The 23,633-nt window shown below is 43.3% G+C and overlaps 1 protein-coding gene across 1 annotated transcript in view; it reads left to right on the top strand.

The window, feature by feature from the left end:
* The first annotated feature begins 5,325 nt into the window (after positions 1 to 5,325).
* TNFRSF21 (TNF receptor superfamily member 21) overlaps positions 5,326 to 23,633 on the top strand; it is a 72,214-nt gene continuing 53,906 nt past the window's right edge. Inside the window, exon 1 of the mRNA XM_063097389.1 lies at positions 5,326 to 5,830. Coding sequence (XP_062953459.1) covers positions 5,714 to 5,830 — 117 coding nt within the window. The 5' untranslated portion in view covers positions 5,326 to 5,713. The remainder of the gene's footprint in view (positions 5,831 to 23,633) is intronic.

The raw sequence follows: 23,633 nt of genomic DNA, 5'->3' as shown, positions 1-23,633 counted from the left end.
ATGTATAGCTTGGGCTATATATCTTAGTTCCAAATTATAGTCTATGCGGTATGCTTTTGTGTATATTCATCTCATCGATCTGATTTTGTTATAAGCTTCTGGAAGACAGAAACCTTGCCTGATATTCTACCTGCAACCCTGCCTCATAACACAGGCACTGGGCCAAATCCAGCCCTCAGTACTACTTGGTGATTGAGCAGATGGAGGGAGATCAGCCAGAGAGGGCAAGTGAGAAAGGTAGAGAAGCCAATGACTTGATAAATCCCAAACTGGATGAGCTACTCCTGAACAGAAGCTAATTATGTTCCATGATCCTTCCATACTTTCCAGCATCTGCTTGGACCTCCCCCTCTCCAAATAACTCATTCTTCAATTTTCTCTCCCTTCCTCCTAATAAAGAATATGCCACATGAGCCAATTAGTATCCTAGAGCTTTAGTAACAGAAAGAATCATACAAGATCACTCAGTCCATATTTATCATTTTACATATGAGAAAGCTTTAAAAAACCCAAACAGATACAGAGAAGTGCAGTGACTTGTCCAAAGTCACATAGCTTGTTAATGCCAGAGCCAAGACCAGAAACTAGGCCTCCCAGATATTACACTTTTCATGACCCCACCTTGTATCATATCCAAGTAAGCAATCTTTCAATCTTTCTATCCATCTTAACCCTCAATTCTAATCAGTCTGGAGAAATTTCAGAGTAATTTATAAAAGATTATCCCCTCAAAAACGGACTCCAGAAGGGAAGTTGATTTATTGAGTACATACTGAGAAACAAACCCTGTGCTGGGAATTTTATAAATTTTGTCTCATTTATTTCTCACATCACCACTAGGAGATAGTTCCTAACTGTCTTATAAGTGAAGAAACAAAAAGACTAAGGTACTTGCTAAAACCTACCCAGTTGATAAATAGTATAATGCAGATTTGATCCAATATCTGATAGCTCCCCAAACCCACTGTCTTTCAATTAAACCATTAAATCTCCTATCTTTTAGCAAGGTCAGGGAACAGTGAAGAAAGAGGTATTTTTCTCATCAACTCTCATCAAGCAAGAAGTGATTTAGGGCTGTGAGTAGGAAGAGTTTATGGCGAATGAAAATGTTACAGGTGCATACTCCTAAACACATGGGTGATGGGCAATTCAAGGTGAACTCCCTTTTCACAGTGCTATACCTCTTGCAGTTTCTTTCCTCAGAGAAAGGAAATAATTTAATCACCTCACTGTTCTTGGGAGTTAGGTAGAGGTATAATACCTTCAAAGGATTGACCATCTCATTTTTCAGATCATCCTTTCCTTATCCTCCTAGAGAGTAGGAAGCTTCTGGAACTGTGCCTGTTTTGCCATTCTATCCCCATTTGATCTTATCCAAGAGTGCTGTCTTTGTAGCATATCACCATGGAGACTTGATCAAACTCATGCTAATGCACTTAATCTTGCAATCTGTTGCTGAATGGCTGATATTCCTTCCTAGGCCCCAAACCAGCAGGTTCTTAAATGAATTCTTTTAAGGAAACAGAGCTCCAGACAAATTGTTTAACCCAGGTCCAGGACATGGTACTTTAATAATATACAAGATTAAACCTGTTATTGTTTGTATGACACAACTCAGGATGTTTGAATGAAGGCTTAGAAAAAGAGGAGGTATATCAGGTATGCTAACTGTTCCGTCACTTTTGAAATTTTCCAACTTTGTCTCACTCAACAAATATTTATTGAGCTAGGTAACTACCTCGAATCTTGACTATGGAGATATGAAGATGATTAAGACATGGACTTTGTCCTCAAAAAGCTCAAAGTCTGGCCAGAGACACACAGAGGTAAACTAACTATAGGGTAATGCTATGCATGCCTTAACAGATCCATGTTGAAAAAAACCAGAGGAAGGGACAACTATTTCCAGATGGATGTAGAGAAGGTGAAGAGAGGACTTTAGGAAGGGGCTTCTCAGATGAGGTTCCCTTTGAGTGTGGACTTAAAGAGTTGACTCATAGTAATTCAATAAGCAGAGAAAAGGAATTAAAAAGAACACAACTTCTAGCAAGCTTGGAAGTATGACAGGGACAAGGTAGTTAAGAAACACAATAATCTAATGGGATTAGTGTATAGAATCTGGGGTAGGGATTTGTAGGACTTAGCAGGCAGTAGGGATGGAAAACCAGACAGGTATATAGGAAGTAAAGGCTCTATGTGTCACATGTGTGCGTGTTTACTCAATCTTGTAGCTGTGGGGAGGGTTGAATCATAGCAGTGATCAGAATATGAGTGGTTTTATTAGGACTTTGAACTTCAAGTTGAGAATAATGAGGAAGCTTTGTAGGGCTTTTGGTAAGGGAAGGGCAAGATCAGATTTGGGTTCTAAAAAGCTCATTTTCCAAAGCATATAAAAAAGATATTTATTGGAGGATTGAGAGGTCCAGGGAAAATGAGAGGCAGAGAAGCCGGTTATGAGGTTTGTGTAATCATCTAGACAAGAGGACTATGCTAGAGATGGATATAGAGGAAAGGCAGGAGTCACAAGTTATAGAAATAGAATTGTTAGGATAGATTGAGATAGAATTACCAGGTTTGGGTGACCCACTGAATGAGAGGGATGATGGATAACTTTCCAGAAGGTGCATATGACAATTCTGGTTGGCCATAATTTTAGCTACATGGCCATACCTAGCAATGCTGGCGGCTGGGCAGCTACATGATCAGGTGGAAATAGGTGTGTATGTATAATGGGGGACAATGGCAATCTCTACCACCCGTACCTGTATTTTAACTGTGTTATTTTAATAATCTTTTAACTTTTCCCCTCTTGAGATGAGATTGTGAACTCTTCAAAGGCAAGATTGGTTCTGATTATTGTATCTGCAGTACCCAAAATTGCCTGGCACATAGTGGATACATGGACACATAGTACAGGTTGAAATGAAACAATCTTGCTGCTCCTGAGACATATTTCATGTTCTTCCTCCCTCTGAGCTTGGCTTCAGCTGATTCCTGCACCTGTTGTATGTTCACAGCTATTCCTGTCAAATTCCTGCCTTTCCTTCATAAATCAGCTCACGATGTTGGCCACACAGCAGTCACTTCTCAGAATTTGGACAAATGTTATTTTCATTATGAAAAGTATATGTTTACATTTTTAAAAATTAGAATTTTACTAGAACTTCCAAAAGAGTGAAGGATAAATGAAAAAAAGAAGAAGAAAAGGTAAAATTCAAGGTAAGTGGTGATTATAGTGATTTCTCCAGTGTCCATATTTACAGTATCAGGTTTTTAACTAGAAAGATGGAGAAAATGGAAAAAAGGGAAGGATAGAAAGTGTGCATTGATTGGATATGTCCAAGGAAAAGGAAAGAATTAGTAATGACTTTGAGGCTGGAAAACTAGGAGAATTGTACAGCATGGGCAAGAATAGAAAAAGCCCAAAATTAGGAAAGAGGTTGGAGACAGAATGATTCCATGTCAGTGATGAGATTGGTCGTACTCATTTAGGCCTTGCGTTAGCTCTTTTGATTTTAGCTGTAACTCTCAATCATTAACACTTCTCTTTTCTTGGACCTTGGGAAAAAACTTTCTCGTGCATCATTGAATTTTTGTCCCTTCCCAGAAAATAAGCACTTCTAAGTGACCATATTGAAAATGTGGCAGTGTGTTAATCAGTGGTTAAAGCATTTTTACAAAGAAAAATTGAAGGCATTCATTTCACCAGTTGTTTGGATTTTTGAAGAAATAATTGAAACTGTTATGTTTGAGCTTCTGAAAATAGCTGGTTTCAAATTCAAACATCACTATCTCCCAAAACTCCATATTTAGTGCTAGCATTTTCTAGAACTTCTTTGAATTTCACCAAAGGTAATATATTGTGGCTTTACCCCTCTCCAACATTTATGAACAATTCTTTTTTTTTTTTTTACTGACAGACGTTTGGAAGAATAGATTGGAATTAATCCTTGTATTAGTTTTTAGCTTCTTCCAAAGTGTTCACAGAAAAAAGAACCAAAGGATAATAGCTGACTAATAAAAAGTGAACAGTTGGCACCTTTGCCTTAATAGGTTACCTTCAGGAGCACTGGGTGTTGGGTCTTGAAGGAGATAATTGAAAAAGTGGATTTATATTGAAGTAGGTAGGAAAGCTAGAATAAGCCCCACAGGGCTCACTATTGAGTAGTGTGGCTGAAAGGTCATTTCAATGCAGTGTGCCATGTGCTGTCAGTACCCAGATGATGGACACCACCATACTACAAATAATTGCCACAGTCAGGAAACTCTGCCTTCCCCCAGGTGAAACAAAGAAAGGAATGACAGGTCCTCCCTCATGTTCAGAAGTGTGAGAGATGCCAACCATCCAAGAGAACACTCTAGATGTTCTCACTTCTGAAGCAGAGTGCTACCTCTCTTCTATCCACCCACATCCCTCTAAGGCATTTGGAACTCAACTCAAAAAATTTTAGCACCTTTTTTGGGGGAAAGAGTGTTTCTCTGTGATAATCTTGATCCAAAAACTCTGGATCTTCTAACTAGGAAAATGCATCTGTGCACACATTTCAAGGAGTCCCAAGGCCTCCGGAAGATCATGTAGGGACCCCACACCACCTCCAGGTTTGGCATCTTTAGACTGGATTTCCTTAACTGCATTCATTAGCCCGGAGGGTCTCAAACTTTGCCCCAAATTAAAATCCCAGGTCAGACCACACCCTGTTCCAATTAAATCAGAATCTCTGGAAATGGAACACAGGAATCTCTCTCTCTCTCTCTCTCTCTCTCTCTCTCTCTCTCTCTCTATATATATATATATATATATATATGTACATATATGTATATATATACATATATATATATATATACATATATATATATGTATATATATATATGTATATATATATATATTTTCTTTCTTTCTTTTTTTTTTTTTTAACTCTCCAGGTGATTCCAAAGCGCAGCAAAGTTTGAGAACAAACGCACAAGTCTTTTTTTGCCACGCAGTTGATCTAAGTGCTCTGTGGTCGTTGGATGTTTTTAGACACTGTGTCGGAAACAATACAAAGGTGTCTACCACAGAAGTCATTTATTTAGAATTATTTTAGGAAAAAACTGGTAAACTCAGGTCGGGGTGTGCATGCCTCCGCAGCGCCTTCCCTGAGTCAACAAGCAAATGCAATTTCTTCAGTGAACGCCAAGGGGCACCCTCTCCCTCCCCGCTCTACCTGGAACGCCTTCCCCTTTCCAACTGCACAAAGAGCCCGGCCTCCTCCCGGTGACATCACAAAGGGCCCGACCCCCGCCCCTTCGGCTCCACCACGTGTGTCCCCGCGCCCGGCGGCCACCCGACTTAGTCCCTCGCCGGCCGGTCTGGGCAGCGGAGGAGGTGGCAGTGTCTGGAGGCTTCGCTATGGGAAGTTGTTCCTTCGCTCTCCCGCGCCCAGCCCTCCTCCCTGGTTCTCCGCAGCCGTTGTCGGAGGAGAGCACGGGGAGGCGCCGGCTGCAGCCGCGGCTGCTTCTCCCCGCCCGGGCAGCCGCGCCGCTGGGCAGGTGCTGAGCGCCCCCAGAGCCTCCCCTGCCGCCTCCCTCCTCTGCCCGGCTGCCCGGCTGCCGCAGTGCACATGGGGTGTTGGAGGTAGATGGGATCCCGGCCCGGGAGGCGGCGGTGGATGCGGCGCTGGGCACAAGCAGCCGCCGATTCCAGCTGCCGTGGGGTCGCGCGCCCCGGGCGCCCATGCAAGCCCTCGGGTCAGCCATGGAGACCTCCACGAGCAGCAGCACCGCCCTCGCCTCCTGTAGTCGCATCGCCCGCCGAGCTGGAGCCACGATGATCGCGGGTTCCCTTCTCCTGGTGAGCGCTCGGGGGGTCTGGGGGTGGCGGCTGCGCGGGAGCAGAAGGGGCCACTCTCCAGGAGCGGGGCGGGTCCCCCGGCCGGGGCTGCGGGAGGCGCGGGTTGGGGAGGAGGAGAAGGTTGTAAGGGACGACATCACACCGTAGGGCTTCGACTAGGTCATTTGGGGGAGTCGCAGGGCTCAGCCAGGGCTCGAGAATGCAGGCGAATTGTTTTCCTTGCAGTCTGGCTGCGCTGGAGGAGGCGCTAGATGTGGCCGCCCGGCTTCCTGCGCATTTCAGGGGGCTTTTCCCCGTACCCGGCCTACCTCGCCCCCCCATCCCCGGCCGCTGCCCCCTCGGCGTGGTGTGGGGCCGGGGCTGCGGCGTGGGGCTCTGAGGTCTCGACGCGGCCGCCGCTTTGTTGCAGCTGCAGTGTCATTTCGGGATGCTACGGCAGTGGGAGAGAGTGGTGCCGGTGCGCACCGGACCCTGGAGACCTCTGGGTGCCTCCACGCCGTGCATTCCCGAGCAGGGCACAAGCCACCCCCTCCTCCAACCCTCCACTCTCTCTCCTCCCTCTTGGCTCGGGTGGACCCCAGTTTCTGCACGCCAAAAAACCCAAACCCTTAGACCCACTTTCAGGCGCCTCCAGAGCGTCGGCTCCCAGCCAGCCAGCGCGCTGGCACTCGAGTGGGGGGAGGGGGAAATCAATCTACATAAAGGAAGATGAATTTCCTTTAGCGTTTCCTATCCCTCGTTTACTTGTAGCGAGACAGGTGACCCTGCAGGCTCCTTCAGCACGCAAGCTGCGGCCACAGCTGGGGCGTGCCCTATGCTTGGTCCACCATCACTTATCTGGTCAAAGCCTCAAACCGCCCTTTGAACCTGAGACCCAAAACTTACCCTCAATTTCCCCCTAATCCCTTCCCCGTATTTCCAAATATTGGGACGATGGAGCCAGTTAGGGGGGAGAAGATTTGAGATCAAACCCTTAAGCCACCATAAGCTTACCATGCCTATCTTTTATCTCTGCAGGGAGGGTGGAGATTCTTAACTAAACACCAAACAAAAACGAAAAACAAGAGCCGGTTTTCATGGCAGGGCTGGATAAGGGAAAGGCAGGCTTGCTGTCTCCTTCCCCAAAAGAGCTTAATGCCTGGCCAGCCAAGATCTGTCTAGATCCCAGGGCATTGCAGTTGCTATGGCCTGGGAATTCATCCTACAGACACTCTGGTTCCTTGTGTGTGTGTATTTTTAGGGGAAGAGAGAGACTAAAGAGAAGTTTGTTGCTGTTAGCATTTATAACGAGGCGAGTCCCAGTGTCCCTTCAGAGACTCTTTTCTGCCCATTTATAGTAATGGCAAAGTCAAGGTTTGGATCCTTGAAACAAGTGCCGTGGATGGTAAGCAGCAGGGGAGTCTCTTGGGAAAGTGAACCTGGACTGACAGTCTTGATGCAGAGAGAAACACATCTAAGTCTGTGGGAACATTGATCCTAATATCAGTGGGGCTAGATGTATCATTGAGTTTCCTTCTTCATCCGCTACTTAGATCCATTACTCTAACTCACATCATGTTTGTAGGGTGCCTCCAACACCTCTGATTATTATACTCCTCATGGACTTCACCCCCAAATTGCATTAAATCTTAAACCACTGTGCAATATTTCATTTATTTTACCTTTTAGCATGAGATAGGTGCTTAAAAAAGGGTTTCAAAATCATCAAAGGTTGGGTTGCTTTAACTAACTGAGAAAGGGCCCTGTTCCTTTTTTTAAATCATTAAACTCAGCTTACCTAAAAATTGTGCACTGGATTTGCAACTCAAGACCTAAGAATTTAAGTTTGGCTGTTAAAAACAAACAAAAAAAACTATAATGGGGCTTAGAAGCAATCTCAATGTGATAACCAGTGCAAGATTCCTTATTTGTCTACTAACTATAATAAAAAGGCTTCACTTAAATTCATAGAATGGCATGGGGTTGACCCCAACATCCTGAAGGGTGACTGAGAAGGTGTGCTGGGGATCATCAGAGACTATGTTATAACCCCCAAGAAGGGAGGAGAGGAGATGTCTTTTGTCTTTCCCATCCCTGTTCTGCATGCCCAAATCCTCAGGACAGGCTTTGTTAATGTATAAACTGATAATCTCATGACATTGTGCTAAGGAGTATTTATCCCACTGGAATTCTTGGCCATGTCAAAATGACAGACGTTGGTTACTGGAGCCTCGGTAAACATGGTAGGGTACTCAGAACACTACCAGGGGAGATAGGTTAATCCCCATACATTGCAATTAGATTAAAAAATAATAATCCCAGTAAAATGTTCTGTTTATTATGGCCTTCAAATATCTCACTTTTTGTGCGACAGTATTTGTTAGTGTCATCATTTTTGTGACCCTTTTGTCATGACAGTCTGCATGAAACAGCTTACTATAAGCTTTTAACAATACTAATATATATATATATGCACACAATATAATATATAATGTGATATATATATATAGCAGTTATATGTATGTATATAGACAGAGCAACTACTATGTACCAGGTGCTTTTACAGTATCTCATTTATTCCCAAAACCTCCGTGAAGCAGGTGGTATCTCCATTTTACAGATGAGAAAATGGAAGCTCCAAGAACTTCACTGAGCTCTTCTAGGCCACACAGCTTGCCTGTGATGGCACTGGGGCTGGAACTCAGGACTGCCTGACCCTCAGCTCATGTACTCCCTCACCCCTGAGCAACACTGCCTGTTTTCACAATTCCAAACTGCTTGGTAATAAAATGTAACAACAGAAAAAGCTCACTGGGGTGATGTTGAGATAGTAGTTTGGTTTGTTGCAGAGCATAAATGAAAATTACATGAGTGCCTTTGGAAGGAAGTGTTCTTGCCTCTTGCATTTCTGTTTCTGATGAGTTGAGGCATCTGCATTATATTAGAAAGGAAAACACAAACTGAAAGACAGGATATGTGTTCCGGCCAAAAGCTTGGAGACAAGATAAATGAGACCTTCAGGCTTCTGCCAGGGTTAAGGGACGCCCTGGAAGGGCTTGTGGGTGTAATGCTACACAGTCAGAGATGCACTTGCCCGCAGGAAGGTTGCTGTGAGCACACAGACAGAATGTTGGCAGTGGGGCAGTGAGAAGAAAAGGGAGCCATAATTGATAAGGAAGTAAGGTCTGAAGTTGTGGAAACCACTATTTTTCATGGGCTATGAATTCCAGATAGAGGGTCATTTCTTTAACAACTTGTCCACCGTGTGTTTGCCTATAAAGTACCGAGTATTAGTGTTTGTCACTGTCATTGAGACTGGATGTCTAGCTTAGTGCCACCTCCTGACCTTCACTTATTGAAGTTATTACCTAGTTTACTGGCACTTCACTTTGGCTATTTGGCTAGCAGGTGTGGGGTAGTTTGGTGGGGGCTGAACTCCTAAATCATGTCAGGACTTGGTGGCAAGTTCAAGTAAAACTTTAAGTTAGAGCTAATATTATAGCCCAGAAACTTTCTCCTTTCAATATGCCTTAACTCTACAATCCTAGAATATGAAAGCTGGTAGAAAGCATAAAACCCTATATTTTTTGGTTGTGGGGGAAAAAACCCAAACTATATTGGGGGATTGACTTATTTTTCATGTTTGCAAACAAACCTACATTGAACACCCTTTTTAAGTGAGACTGTCCTAGGCAGTGGGAACCCAGGATGAACTGGGATTTGGATTTTGCCGTAAAAGTACAATTTATATGGTATCTAAAATGCACATGGGTCATCAGTCATGCTGGTTGGGTTTTACTTGCTCATATGGAATCAGTGGATCAATGTACTACACTCAAAGTTGTAACAAAATGTGATTGATGTTAAAATCTTTAAAATACCTGAAGTGCCTTTGGCGGTTGGTCTGAAAGAAACAGAAAACACTTCCAAATCTCAGAATAACCTACATCAGCCTCAGTAGGGAAAGTGAATTAGGATCAGAGGAATAGGGAACTCAGAACTTGCGCTGGAATGCAGAATTCCTTACTTACCTTGTCAGTTGTCCCCTTCAGTCAAAATGTACAGAATGGGGTCCGGCCCGTGGCTCACTCGGTAGAGTGCGGTGCTGCTAGCGCCTAGGCCCCGGGTTCGGATCCCATATATGGATGGCCGGTTCGCTCACTGGCTGAGCGTGGTGCTGACAACACCAAGTCAAGGGTTAAGATCCCCTTACCGGTCATCTTTTAAAAAAAAAAAAAAAAAAATGTACAGAATGGGATCTAGCTTTCTTATCTTAACTGTTTCTAAAGGCATAAATTTGAATCTGCCCCAGGTCCAGTGCAAAACAAACCACCCAACCTCCAGTGCAAATAAACTGCACAAGCAAACCAAATCAGCAAGAGAAAAATTCCTTGTAATGGGATTTATACATTAAATCCCATTACAAGTTGAGAGAAAAAAAACAAGACTAAATAGGCATTGATCCACCAACTGCATACATTACATATTTTAGTGTAACTAAATTTGGACAGTCTATCAAGCTGAATATGGTAAGCACAGTTAATACCATATTTTCCTAGACTGTCTGCAAATTGTCCCTTTCTCTAGGTATGTCCTTATTGTATAGGAGCAAGTAGGTGTGAGCTTCTGGGCTGGCTGTGGCAGGTAGTCTGTATACTTTCTGCATTGTAGATCAGAATGCAGACACATTTTTTTGCATTTGATTCCATCCTCGAAGATGAGAGGTAAAGCCTCTTTGGAGGCTCCATAGGCAAGTTGCAAATCAATTTTGTTCTCATCCAGCTCTTTATAAAGCATGTAAACTGTAATTGACTTAAGTAAACTTTCTTATTTATTTATTTCTGGTAATGAGAAATGGTCAGATGCATTATCAGGCTTCTCAGAGGCCAGTATGAATTGAACAACTACGTCTATTTTCCAGTAAGCACTAGTACTCTGCTGGTTCTCTTCCCCAAAACAGGCCTGGCAAATTCCGGTGATGCCAGGTCACCAGCAACTTCCAGGCAAACTCAAGTGCTTCTCTTCTGTGACAAGCAGGGCCCAGGTTATTTCAGAGCTTTGGGCATGTGTACAATGATCATTTGGAGCAGACTCAGTATGGATCATTAGACACAGATATGTCTGTTTGACAGAATGACAACTGAAGCCATAATAAGAGTCAGCTTGGTCCCCAAAGTTGAATTCCCATTTAGCATTAGCAGGAGGCTGGGCTTTTTGCTGCTGTAGTAGCAGCTGCTGAGCTTTGATTGCTTAGGAACAGAGGCGAGATCATGAATAAATACTGGCCTCACCCCAGTGTTTGTATTTGTCAAATACCAAAAAATAAACAGGAATCCTAAATTGGTTTCTATACTACCACCTGGCTTTCCTACCACCTCCCATTTCCAACCTGAATCCAAGAGGAGAGGAGCTTGGGCAGAGGTTATAACCTGGGAGGACCCTGACAGATGTCAGTGAGTATGGGCAGGACTTAGGGCTATAGAGAGGTGGGGCTCACTGCTATTTAGGCTGCTGATTCAAAGCAGTAGTGATCTCACTGTTCCTGAGGGGTGCTAAAGGCCACTGGGAAGGTTTTCATGTCAGTCATTGCCCTGGCTTTGGAGCTGACAGATGTTTGCAGTGGTGGAAAAGTTCTGCTCAGAGGGATCTCAGGCAGATGTAGGTGGGTAGTCAGGGTGGTGCACTATAGCTTCATCTCTTTAAAGGACTTGAAAATTATGCCTAAGACTTTGTTCTAAACTAAAAAAAGCAAAAACTAAACAAGGAACAGGGCTTAGTAAGCTAAGTCATAGCAAGGCTTATTATCTAATCTTTATGTAATTTTCCATTTGCTGTTCTGCTGTCAGAACTGCTTGGTGGCTCTGTTGGTTGGTGCCATTTGCAAATCTGTCTGTTTTGGGAAAAGGAACATGAGCTTAATGGGCTTAGGAGCAAATAGAAGAGTGAGTTCATGAGTCCTGGAATCAAATGAGAGCAGCTGTGGATTCAGTAAGGGCTTCAGTACCGAGAGCCCAGGGGGAGGAACAAGAAAGTGGCTGTTAATGTTAATCACCGGAATTGATATCACCAGTCCCTATTTATTGAGTACTTACCATTGACGTTGTGTTGAGTACCTTCTACAGAGGATCTCAGTAGATCTTTTAAGTCCACGAGGTAGTAGCATTAGCCTGATTTTATAGATAAAGGAATGAAGTTTGAGAGGGTTTATAGTCATGCAGTTGGCTACTGCTAGAGAGAGGATTCATATCCAGGCCAAAGTGGCTTTGTACACACTGCTGTTCCTGCCAAGTTGTGGGTAAGGGACAGGTCACCTTAATTTACCAGAATTTTGTTTCCTGTAAAGGGAATGATTTTGCCCAAGCTTTGAACATTCTCTTTCTGGAAATCTGATGAGCAGTTCTGCTCCATGATGGTGCTTGCAAGTTTAGCCAAAACTATTGGTTATAAAGTAAGAACAACCTGTGTGTGGATTGAAAAGGGAGGGCGTGGAGTCATTGGCAAGCATTTTCCTATGGTGTGACTCTGACGGGCAATGGTGCCATGGCTAAAATGGAAAGATACTCCTGCAAACTAAAATGTTATAAATAGGGAATGGATGCTTTGCTTTCTTGCTACTTGGGTCATTTTGGAAAATATTTGCTTAATGAGTAACAGTGTGACATGGATTTTGCTTAGCAATGTATTTTCAACTCACTTATCCTAAGAACTTGAGGACCTTTTAGGGTTTTCTTTGCTGCCAGTCCAATTATTTGTATAGGATAAGTGCATGGGCTTGTACCATCTGTTATTAGTTTTTCCTTTGTTCACTTTTCATTTCAGGTCTCTTAGAAACTGGTTTAACTCCATGATTTGAGTGATCCCATAGGTGATGTGCTTGTGTGTGGTTTATCACACCACTGGTAACACCCTCTTAAGCAAACTTTTAAAACATACCTCTTCGTAGACTGTAGAAACTGAGTAGACAAAGGGAGAGAGGAAATTGTTTAATTATTTGTCTTGGGAAAGAGTTTGGGACTCTGGTCTCCCAAAAGAACCTTTGGTACAAGACCATTATTTATTTGATTTTATCCCAGGTATAGCCAGGTCTGCTTAACCAGGATTAGGAGAGGCAGGAGGATTGGGAGGGGAGAATAAGATTCAAAAGCAACTGGTGACAGGTTCCCAGGATAATTTAACTGGTTATTATACAATCGTTGCTCTTCCTTTATGTCTAGACATCCATGGATCCTCTCTTCTCCTGGGTTTAAATCTTACATACCTGGGCCAGGTGTAGTGGGTGGAATTATGTCCTCCCAAAACTTATTGAAGCTTGAATTGTGTTCCCCAAGTTTTATGTATTAGAAACTTAGCCCTCACTGTGACTGTTAAGAGGGTGGGAAATCCTATGATGGTAATCGAAAGGTGGTGCCTTGAAGAGGTGATTGAATTGTAGGACCACGCTGTAGTGAATGAATTAAAAATGGTGGTCATGGTAGCTCAGAGGGCTTTAAAAGGGGAGCGTGAAGAGTCTGTCTGTCTTTCTCTCTCTCTTGCTTCCTCTCACCATGTGATCTGCTTCCACTTGCCAGCTGCCTCCTGTTTTCTACTGTGAGTAGAAGCAGCCTGAGGCACACACCAGATGCAGCTGTCCCAGAACTGTGAGCCAAATAAACCTCTTTTCTTTATAAATCACCCAGTTTCAAATATTTTTGTTATAAGCAACAGAAAGAGACTAAGACAGATAATGGGTACCAGAGAAGTGGGGTGTTGCTTATAACAAATACTTGAAAATGTGGAAGCAGCTTTGGAACTGGGTGTTGAGGAGAGTCTGGAGGAAATTGGAGGAACAGGCTGGAATAAGCCTAGATGCTGGTGAAAATTTAAGAAAAGAAAACCAGGGAAAGTTTTAGAGATTGGTTAAATGGTGGTGACCAGAATGCTTATGGAAATATGGATTGTAAATACCATTCTAAGGAGGTCTCAGATAGAAATAAGGAAGAGTTTTTTGGAAACTGGGACAAAAGATCAACCTTTCTATAAACTGGCAAGGAACTTGGCTGCACTGTGTCCATGTTCTAGGACTTTATGGAAGTTGAAACTTAAGAGTTGTGAAACAGAGCATTTGGCGGAAGAAATTTCTAAGAAGCAAAACATTAAAGAAGCTGCATGGCTACTTGCAAGAGCCTACACCAAGTTATGGAGGCAAAGGCATAACATAAAGCCAGAATTTAAAAGGGAAACAGAGTGTAAAACTGTAGAAAATTTGCAGCCTGGCCATGTGGTAAAGAAGCAGAGAGTATGCAGTAGTTCAGCTCAGCAACCCTTAGCTAAGAAGATTAGTGCAAAGAAAGGGACTACCAAGAGAAGGGGGAAAAGGCCCTGAAGGCATCGCAGAAGGCTCTGGGGCCAACCCTTCCATTACAGGCCCAAAGACCTAGGGAGACAGAATGGTCTTGGGGAACAGGCCTGAGGTGCCCTCCACGGGCTCACTGCCCAGGGCCATCTTGGGATGCGGCTCCCTGCACCAGCACCCCAGCTGCTTTGGCTATTCCAGCTGTGGCTAAATTGGCCCCAGGTGTGGCTGAACCCACAGCTTTGGAAAATACAAGCCAGAAGTTTTGGCAGGGTCCACATGGTGTTAGGTCTGCAGACTCACAGAATGCCAAAGCTCTGAAGACTTGGGAACCTCCACTCTAGTTGCAAAAGATGTATGGAAAAGCCTGAGGGCCCATGAAGAAATCGGTCACAGGGGCGGATTCACCACATAGAACCTTCACTAGAGCAATGTGGTGCGTAAATGTGGGGTCAGAGTTGCAGCAGAGAAACCCCATCAGCACCATGCCTAGTGAAGTTGTGGCAGTTGAACCACCATGGAGACTCCAGAATTGCGGAGTTACCAGAGTGCAACCCCAGCCTGGGAGAGCTGAAGTGTGGCCTGTGACTAGGAAAGCCATAGGAATGGAGCTGCCCAAGGACTTGGGGATCCAGTCACCACACCAGTGTGCACAGGACATCAAACATGGAGTCAAGGTACCTGATTCAACAGCTTTGAGATTTAATGCCTGCCCTACTGGGTTTCAGACTGTGGGGGACCTGTTACCCTTTCTTTTGACGGATTTCTCTCTTTTTGAAAAGGAATATGTATCCTTAAGCTTGTCCCACCATTGTATCTTCAAAGTAGATAACTCGTTTTTAATTCACAGATGGGACTTTGAACTTTGGAATTTTGAGTTGAAACAAGTTAAGACTTTGGGGATGAGGTGAATGTATTTGTATGTGAAAAAGACAAGAGTTTTGGAGGGCCAGGGGCAGAATGTAGTGTATTGAATTATGTCCCCCCAAAACTCACTGAAGCTTGAATTGTGTCCCCCAAATATTATGTATTGAAAACTTAGCCTCCACTGTGACTGTTAAGAGGGTGGGAAGTCCTATTGTGGTAACTGAAAGGTGGAGCCTTGAAGAGGTGATTAGATTGCAGGACCATGCCACAGTGAATGGATTACAAATGGTGGTCATGGGCATGGTTTGGAAGGCTTTAAAAGGGAAGCACGAAGAGTCTCTCTCTCTCTCTCTGCTTCCACCCTCTTGCAATTTGAAACCCCTGTGTCACTGTCTCCACCACCAGATGGACTTTGGACTTCCCAGCCTCGGAAATTGTAAGCAAGTACCCATTTTCTTCCAAGTACCCAGTTCTGTGAATTTTGTTATAAGCAATAGAAATGGACTAGTACAGTGTGTGTTTCTCTCCTCATTTGGAATGCCCAGGGTCAATGCTGTTATTCTGTTTCAGCTTCTCAAAGACAATGGACAATGTGCTATTCATCTTTGTGTTTCTGGCTCAATGCCCTGACACATAGTAGTTAAGCAATGAATGATTGTTGAATTAATTCCAGAAGGATCTTGCTTTTCACGTTGGTTCCTTCTAAACAAGTTAGAGGGCAGTTGCAGCTCGAGCTACATCTCAGTACTTTGAGCTACAACTCAAGGGTAGTTGAGTTATTAAGAAAGAACATTTTGAACTTAAGCAAATTGGCAGATTAGAAGAATCTGGTGGATATGGAAGTCTGTTTATGTCTTCCCATTTCAATTATCTACCTTAACAGTATATATATATATATCGTTAAAACTAATGTGTAAATACTTGCTTGTGTTCTGCTTTTCTTTGTGTAGCCATTTTCTGTTATCTTAGATAATTTATATTTTTCATCCATTTAATAAAACTTATGGAACATCTATTTAAATGTCAGGCATTGCTAGACTCTGGGTATATCATAGTGAAAGGCTATTCATGGTCTGTCCCTCTTGACGTTCATAGAAGGGGTGCTATTTAATCAGAACCAGCCACTCAAAGAGTAGAAGGAAGAGTGCGTCAGTAGGAAGCAACAACAAGTGGTAGGAAAGGGTTCACATGTTAAGAGAATATAAAGACCGTTGCTGTAGATTGGATGCCCCAACCTCATTGAAGCTTACATCTCTACTATAAATGTTGGGGGGTGGGGATAATCCTATTATGGTAATGGAAACGTGGGGCCTTGAAGAGGTGATTAGATTGTAGGAACATGCCTTAGTGAGTGAATTAATAATGGTGGTCAGGGGTGTGGTTCTGAGGGCTTTAAAAGGAGAGCACGTGAGAGTCTCTGTCTCTCTGCTCTGCCATCTGAGACCCTTGCATTGCTGAAAAGCCACTACCAAGAAGACTCACCAGATGTGTTCCCTGGACCTTGGACTTCCCAGCCTATAAAACTGTAAGTAATAAATTTCATTTTCTTGCAAATCATCCAGTTCCAAGTATTTTGTTATAAGCAACAGAAATGGACTAATACAAAAAACTGGTACCAGAGAAGTAGGGTGTTGCTTACAACAGATACTTGAAAATATGGAAACAGCTTTGGAACTGGGTAATGGGCAAAGGCTGGAAGAATTTGAAGGATCAGGCTAGAAAAAGCCTAGCTGCTTGTGGGAGTTTAGAAGACAAGAAAACTGGGGAAAGCTTGGAACTTCTTAAAGACTGGTTAAATGGTGGTAAGCAGAATGCTGATAGAAATATGGACAGTAAAGGCCATTCTGAGAAGATCTCAGATGTAAATGAGAAGGGATTTATTGGAAGCTGGGGCAAAGATCACCCTTGCTATGAACTGGCAAGGAACTTGGCTGCATTCTGTTCATGCCCAAAAGTTTTATGGAATGTGAACCTTAAAGTGCTGACCTAGAGTATTTGGAAGAAGAAGTTTCTAAGCAGCAAAACATCAAGGAAGCTACACAGCTACTTGCAACAGCCTACACTGAGTTATGGCAGAAAAGGCATGATGTAAAACCAGAACGTATAATTAAAAGGGAAACAGAGTGTGTAAGGATTTGGAAAATTTGCAGCCTGGCCATATGGTAGATAAACAGAGAGAGTATTTTCATGAGAAAAATGCAACGGTGCTAAGAAGATTAGTACAAAAGAAAGGGATTATCAAGAGAAGGGAAAAGGAGCCCTAAAGGCATTGTAGAAGCCTCTGGCCCCAGAAGCCTAGGGAGACAGAATGAATTTGGGGCAAAGGTCTGAGGTGTCCTCCATGGACTGGCTGCCCAGGGTCACCTCAGGAAGCTGCTTCTAGCACCAGCACCCCAGCTACTTCGGCTGCTCCAGCTGTGGCTAAATTGTCCCCAGGTGTGGCTGGACCCACAGCTTTGGAAGCTACAAGCCAGAACCCTTGGTGGTGTCTACATCGTGTTAGGTCTGCAGGCTTGCAGAATGCCAGAGCTGTGAAGGTTTGGGAGCCTCCACTCTCATTTCGAAGGATGTATGGAAAAGGCTGGGGGTCCAGGAAGAGATCTGTCACAGGGGCAGATTCACTGCATAGAGTCTTCACTAGAGCGATGCCAAGAGGAAATACAGGGTCAGGGTTGCAGCAGAACAACCCCACCAAGGCCATGCCTAAAGGAGCTGTGAGAGTGGGACTGCCATGGAGACCCTAGAATTGTGGAGCCACCAGTGTGCAATGCCAGGTGGGGAGGTGTGAAGTATGGCCCTAGACCAGGAAAGCCATATAAGTGGAGCTGCCCAAGGACTTGGGGACTCAACCTCCACACCAGTGTGCAGAGGACATCGAACATGCAGTCAAGATACATGATTCACTGGCTTCGAAATTTAATGCCTGCCCTGCTGGGTTTCAGACTTGCTTAGGACCTGTTACCCCTTTCTATTGGCCTATTTCTCCCTTTTTGAATGGGAATATGTACCCTGTGCTTGTCCCACCATTATATCTTGGAATTAGATAACTTGTTCTGATTTCACAGATGGGACCTTGAGACCTTGGACTTTTGAATTGAAACAAATTAAGACTTAGGGGATATGGGGATGAAATGAATGTATTTGTACGTGAAAAGGACATGAGTTTTGGTGGACCAAGAGAGGGATGCTGTACATTGGATTCCCCCCCAACCTCACTGAAGCTTCAATCCCCACTGTAACTGTTGAGGATGGGAAAACATGTTATGGTAATTGAAATGTGGAGCCTTGAAGAGGTGGTTAGATTGTAGGACCATGCTGTAGTGAATGCATTAATAGTGGTGGTCAGGGGCGTGGTTCTAAGAGCTTAAAAGAGAGTATGTGGGAATCTCTTCCTCTCTGCTGTGCCATTTTCTGCCATGTGAGACCCTTGCATTGCTGTAAAGCCACCACCGAGAAAACCCTCACCAGATATGTTCCCTGGACTTTGGACTTCCCAGCCTCTAAAACTGTAAGCAATAAAGTTTGTTTTCTTACAAGTCATCCAGTTCCAAGTATTTTGTTATAAGCACTAGAAATGGACTAATACAGCCATCATGGTTGTTGCTCCGTGAGTGGGGGCAATGGGAGCTTGGATTGAGGTTGGTGAGACAGGCAGGGACCACCTTTCAAGGTGTGAAGCCATCAGGATGTCACTCAGAGTGCAATGGGAAGCAGGATAATAATATGGCTTGAATTTGATGTTTTTAAAAGATCACTCTGGCAGCTCTGTGGAGAATGAGTTAGAGACAGGAAACATGGACAGTTGGAATCTTTTATAGTAGTTCTGGGTCAAGATGGTACTGGGTGGTGGCTGTGAAGATGGGCATTACCAGGTATGGGTTTTCTAGGTATAGATTTTGCAGAGTTAACTGATGGTGAGGGAGGAGAGGGCAGGTGGTATTAGAGGAAAGCAATTCAAGGCTTACTCCCAGCTTCCTGAGTTGAGTGGTCTATGGTGGTCTGATTACTCTGAAAGGGAGTAGTGGATGGGATGGGAAACCCGAAGTTTGGCTGTGTGTTGAGTAAGCTAGAGGTGCTGTGATTCTCATCAGTTCTGGCCTTCATCCCCACCATTTTTAAATAGCTGTATGCCCTCTGGTTGGCAGTATCTCGAGCCTCCCTACTGTTGCTGGACCCTTGGATTGCTGTTGTTCTTCCTCACAGGCAGCACTGATGAAGTTGTCTCTGCACAAACCAATTACTCTTTCCTTTTGTTCTTTTGGGTTGTTTCCCCAAGGTGTATTCCTCAAAGTGGAACTGCCAGGGCAAAGGAAATAAATGAACAGTATTATGGCTTTTGCTGCATATTGCCAGATTGTTTTCAGGAAGACTGTATTAATTTGGAGTGCCACCAGCCACCTATAAATGTGCTTTCTGCCCCGCAAGCCTGCCAGCATTGGAGTTGATCATTTTATTTATGCTGCTTTAATATAGGTATGTAAGGGTCATTGTTGTGCAAAGCTGCATTTCAGTAGTTGCTAGGGATGCCATAAATTTATCCATATGATAATTGCCTGTGTAATTACTCGTGCCATTCTCTGTCTTAACTATTGTGTAGAAGTCATGTTACTCTCATTTGTATTTTTGGTTATAGGCTTTTGTCAGCTCTGTGTGGCACATGTTTTTACATTCTATGGTGGGATAAATAAACTATTCTGATAACTTTGAACTTTATATTTGATCTTTTAAATGTTGGGTTTGTTGATTTTTCTGGACTTCCGTCTCATATTTGTGGTGAGAACAGCATCAGTGTGTCTTGCAGGATGTTCACACATATTATGTGAATAAAGGATTGTATGGTCACAGATGTTTGGGCAGTTATGGGCTCAGCTAAGTCACCATTTCCAGAAGCTCTCCTGAAGGGTCTGCTGGAGCCATGAATAGGTTAATCTTAGTTGTGCCTTTCCAAGAGAAGGTTATCATCAGGAGAATTTCCTAAACTTTTTAGACCAGTGGTTGGCAAACTTTAGCCGTAAAGAGTCAGACAATAAGTATTTCTGGCTTTTGGGTCATGCCTTCAGATGGCAAAAGCAGCCCTAGACAATACCTAAAAGAATGGGCATGACTGTGTTCCAATAAAACTTTTTTTTGTGGACACTGAAATTTGAATTTCATATAATTATCATATGTCACGAATATTATTTTTTTCAATTATTTAAAATATAAAAGTCATCCTTTGCTTGTGGGCTGTACAAAAACAGGCTGAAGCTGGAGTTTGTTCACTCTTTTTTTAGATCATAAAATTATCTATGGGACTAAATCAGGGAAACTCTCTGTGCAAAATGCTTGCTTAAATTCTGCTCCAGTTATCTAAAGTGTACTTATTAATAATACATCCTTTCTCCTTTCTTGGATTTTTCTCATTTGCTATGTATACTAAGTTTTAATTTTACATCTGTTTCGCAAATGCCAGTTGGCCCTTGTTTCTCTTATAACTTTTTTTTTTAATTAAAATGTATTGGTTATACATATTTGTGGGGTACAGAGTTGAATATCAATGCATGTATATAATCTTTGATGATCAAATCAGGGTAATTCGCATATTCATCATTACAAGACTTAATCATTTATTTGAGATAAGGACATTTAATCTCCTCTCTTCTAGTCATTTGATAACATGAAATGAATAAATGTTAATTACAGATGTCTAGCCCTGCTGTACAACCATCGAATTTATTTTTCGTATCTGGCTATTATGTGTCCATTAACCAACCTCTCACCATCTCCCATCCCTCCTCCCCCTTTCCCACCTCTAGTAAGCACCCTTCTCTTACAACTTTTTACCATGCAGTCTGTATTTTGTGTTTTGTAGTGTGTTTCAGAATTACAGCTTTTTCAAATATGGAGTCTTTGATACACTTCCCAGGAATCGGAGTTTTGCATTTTAATTGGGGTGTTTTAAAAGATTGTCTAATCCCAGGGGAATGAAGCTAAAATGATGGGAGTGAAAATTAAAATGACCAGCATTTATGGAGCACTCACTATGTGTCAGGCATGTTCTCCCCAGTTTATCTGTGTCACACTATTTTACCTGCCCCTAATCCTGCACCGACTGGGCCAATTGTAGGGCTAGGGCTGGGTCTGGAGCTCACAGACCCCTCAAGCCTGTTCACGGACTGGGTCACAAGCCCTTCACACACCAGGCTGGGTCCCCAGATCCCTCACACGCAGGTCTATGAGCTAGGTAATCAGCCAAAAAGGTCCTTGGAGCCATAGGTCCAAGAGCATGGCAGCATGAGCAGCCGTCTGAGGCACTAGACACCAGCCTAGGTGTGGTGCCACGCATGTGCACTAACTCCACCCACACACAATTTATTTACAAAGAATGTGCTACACCACTCCCAACAGGACCCTAGGCGAGGGGCCCTGATTAAACTATTCTATTTTTTCTAACAATCTGTATTAGCAATTAATTCTCAAAATGATCTTTAAAGAGTAGGTGTCACTATTATCTCCATTGTACTAATGAGGAGACAGAGACACAGAAATTGAGCACTTGCTACAGGCCACCCAGTATTAAGGACAGGAAAGACCCAAAGTGTTTTTTCTACTCTCACACATCACTCAACACAACACTTGTGACAACAGACTCTCCAGTGGATGCCAGCTGGATGTCCTCTAATTCATTCTTTTCTGACACTGTCCACCAGGAGATAGCACCGGATCCCACAGGTCGGAGCTCAGTCCCACAGCCACCACTTCAGATGCTAATCGCAAGGACAGGATGTGGCCTGTGCTTCTGACCAACCGGCTATAAATTGGGGGTTCCTACAACCCCCTTCTTGGGTTCCTACAACCCTCTTCTTGGGTTCCTGCAACTCCCTTCTTGGGTTCCAACAACCCCCTTTTTGAGTTAATTTGCTAGACTTGCTCATAGAACTTAGAAAAACACTTACATTTGCTGGTTTATTAATGAAGGCTATATAATAAGGCATACAGAGGAACAGCCAGATGGAACTGATGCACAGGGCAAGGTTGTGGGAAGGGGTGTGGAGCTTCAATGCCCTCTCCAGGCACACCACCCTCCAGGCATCTCCACAAGTTCAGCTATCCAGAAACTCTGAACCTTGTCCTTTTAGATTTTTAGGCTTCATTACATAGGCATGTTGACTAGCCACTGGTGATCACATCAAACTTCAGCCCCTCTCCCCTCCCTAGAGGTTAGGGGATGGGACTGAAAGCACCAACCCTTTAATGCTGCCTTGGTCTTTCTGGTTAACAGCCCCCGTCCTGAAGCTATCTAGGAGCCCCCCCCACCAGTCATCTCATTAGCATACAAAAGACACTTTTATCACTCCAGAGATTCCAAGGGTTTTAGGAGCTGTTGCCAGGAATCAGGGACAGAGACCAAATATGTATTTCTTATTGTATCACAATATCACACCCATCTAGTACCTGGTAGAGATGGGCCTGTTTGGCACACTCCAGGCTAAAATAGGTTTTGCTTATACTTTCATGCTGGACTTGCCACTCTGGCTCAAGTCCTTGGTTTTGTCTTGGTTTCTATGCTCCTCTGTAAATCCTTACCACAGAGGAGCATTCCCCCTGTACCTCTCTTACTGTCTTGCATGTAATGCCAGTTAATTTACTACCTGCTCTGGGATTCTCCGTGTAAGTGGAGGTCTTAGAAATAGCTATTGTAGTCAACAGATGGAATCAACCTGAAAGTCCACCAACTGATGAATAGAAAAAAATAATGTGGTATATATGCACAATGGAATACTATTCAGCTATTAAAAAAATTAAATCCTGTCATTTGCAGCAACATTTGTGGAACTGGAGACCATCATGTTAAATGAAGTATGTCAGGCACAGAAAAACAAATACCACAAGATCTCACTCATATGTGAAATCTAAAATAAAAAGTGGTTCTCATAGAAGTAGAGAATAATAATGGGTACTGGAGCCTGGGAAGGAAGGGAAGGGGTGTGGGGCAGGGAGGGGAAGAGGTGGACTAATGGGTTCAAAGTTACAGGTAGATAGCAAGAATCTGATGTTCTAAGCTGACGAGAGCTAATAACATTACATTGTATATTTCTGAATAGCTAGCAAAGAGGATCTGGAAGGTAATCACCACAGAGAAGAGATAAATGTTTAGATGATGGATACGCTATCTACCCTAAGTTAGTCATTGTACAATATATGCATGTATTGAAACAACACACTGTACCCCACAAATATGTACAATTAAAAATAAATAAAAATTTTTAAAAAGTTTATCTGGAAAAAAAATTAGCTATCATGACAGCAGGAGGTGAGGTTCTGTGGTCCAAGGACTGCATGCTGATGCACACACTCTTCTGCATTGCAGGTTCCAGGGAAAACAGCATCTGGGTTAAGTCTTGCCTGTTTTTCCCTTTCCCCGGTGTCTCCTGAGCTTGCCTCCTTCCAGTCCTATAGTCAGCACAATCTAGCCTTGGCAGTCTCTGTATTAGCAAGCATTAAAAACAGTCCTTGCACTTGCCCTAGCAACAGAAGACTTTTTTTTAAACAGAGAGGATAGTAGGACATGCAAAAGTTCACCAAATTTATGTAACATAACTAGGAACAGTTCTGTCTGTGATTTGTGGAAGCTTTATTCTTGAT

This window comes from Cynocephalus volans, chromosome 5 (genome assembly GCF_027409185.1).
Source record: "Cynocephalus volans isolate mCynVol1 chromosome 5, mCynVol1.pri, whole genome shotgun sequence".
NCBI classification, from domain to species: domain Eukaryota; kingdom Metazoa; phylum Chordata; class Mammalia; order Dermoptera; family Cynocephalidae; genus Cynocephalus; species Cynocephalus volans.
This window is presented reverse-complemented; position numbering and strand designations above follow the sequence as displayed.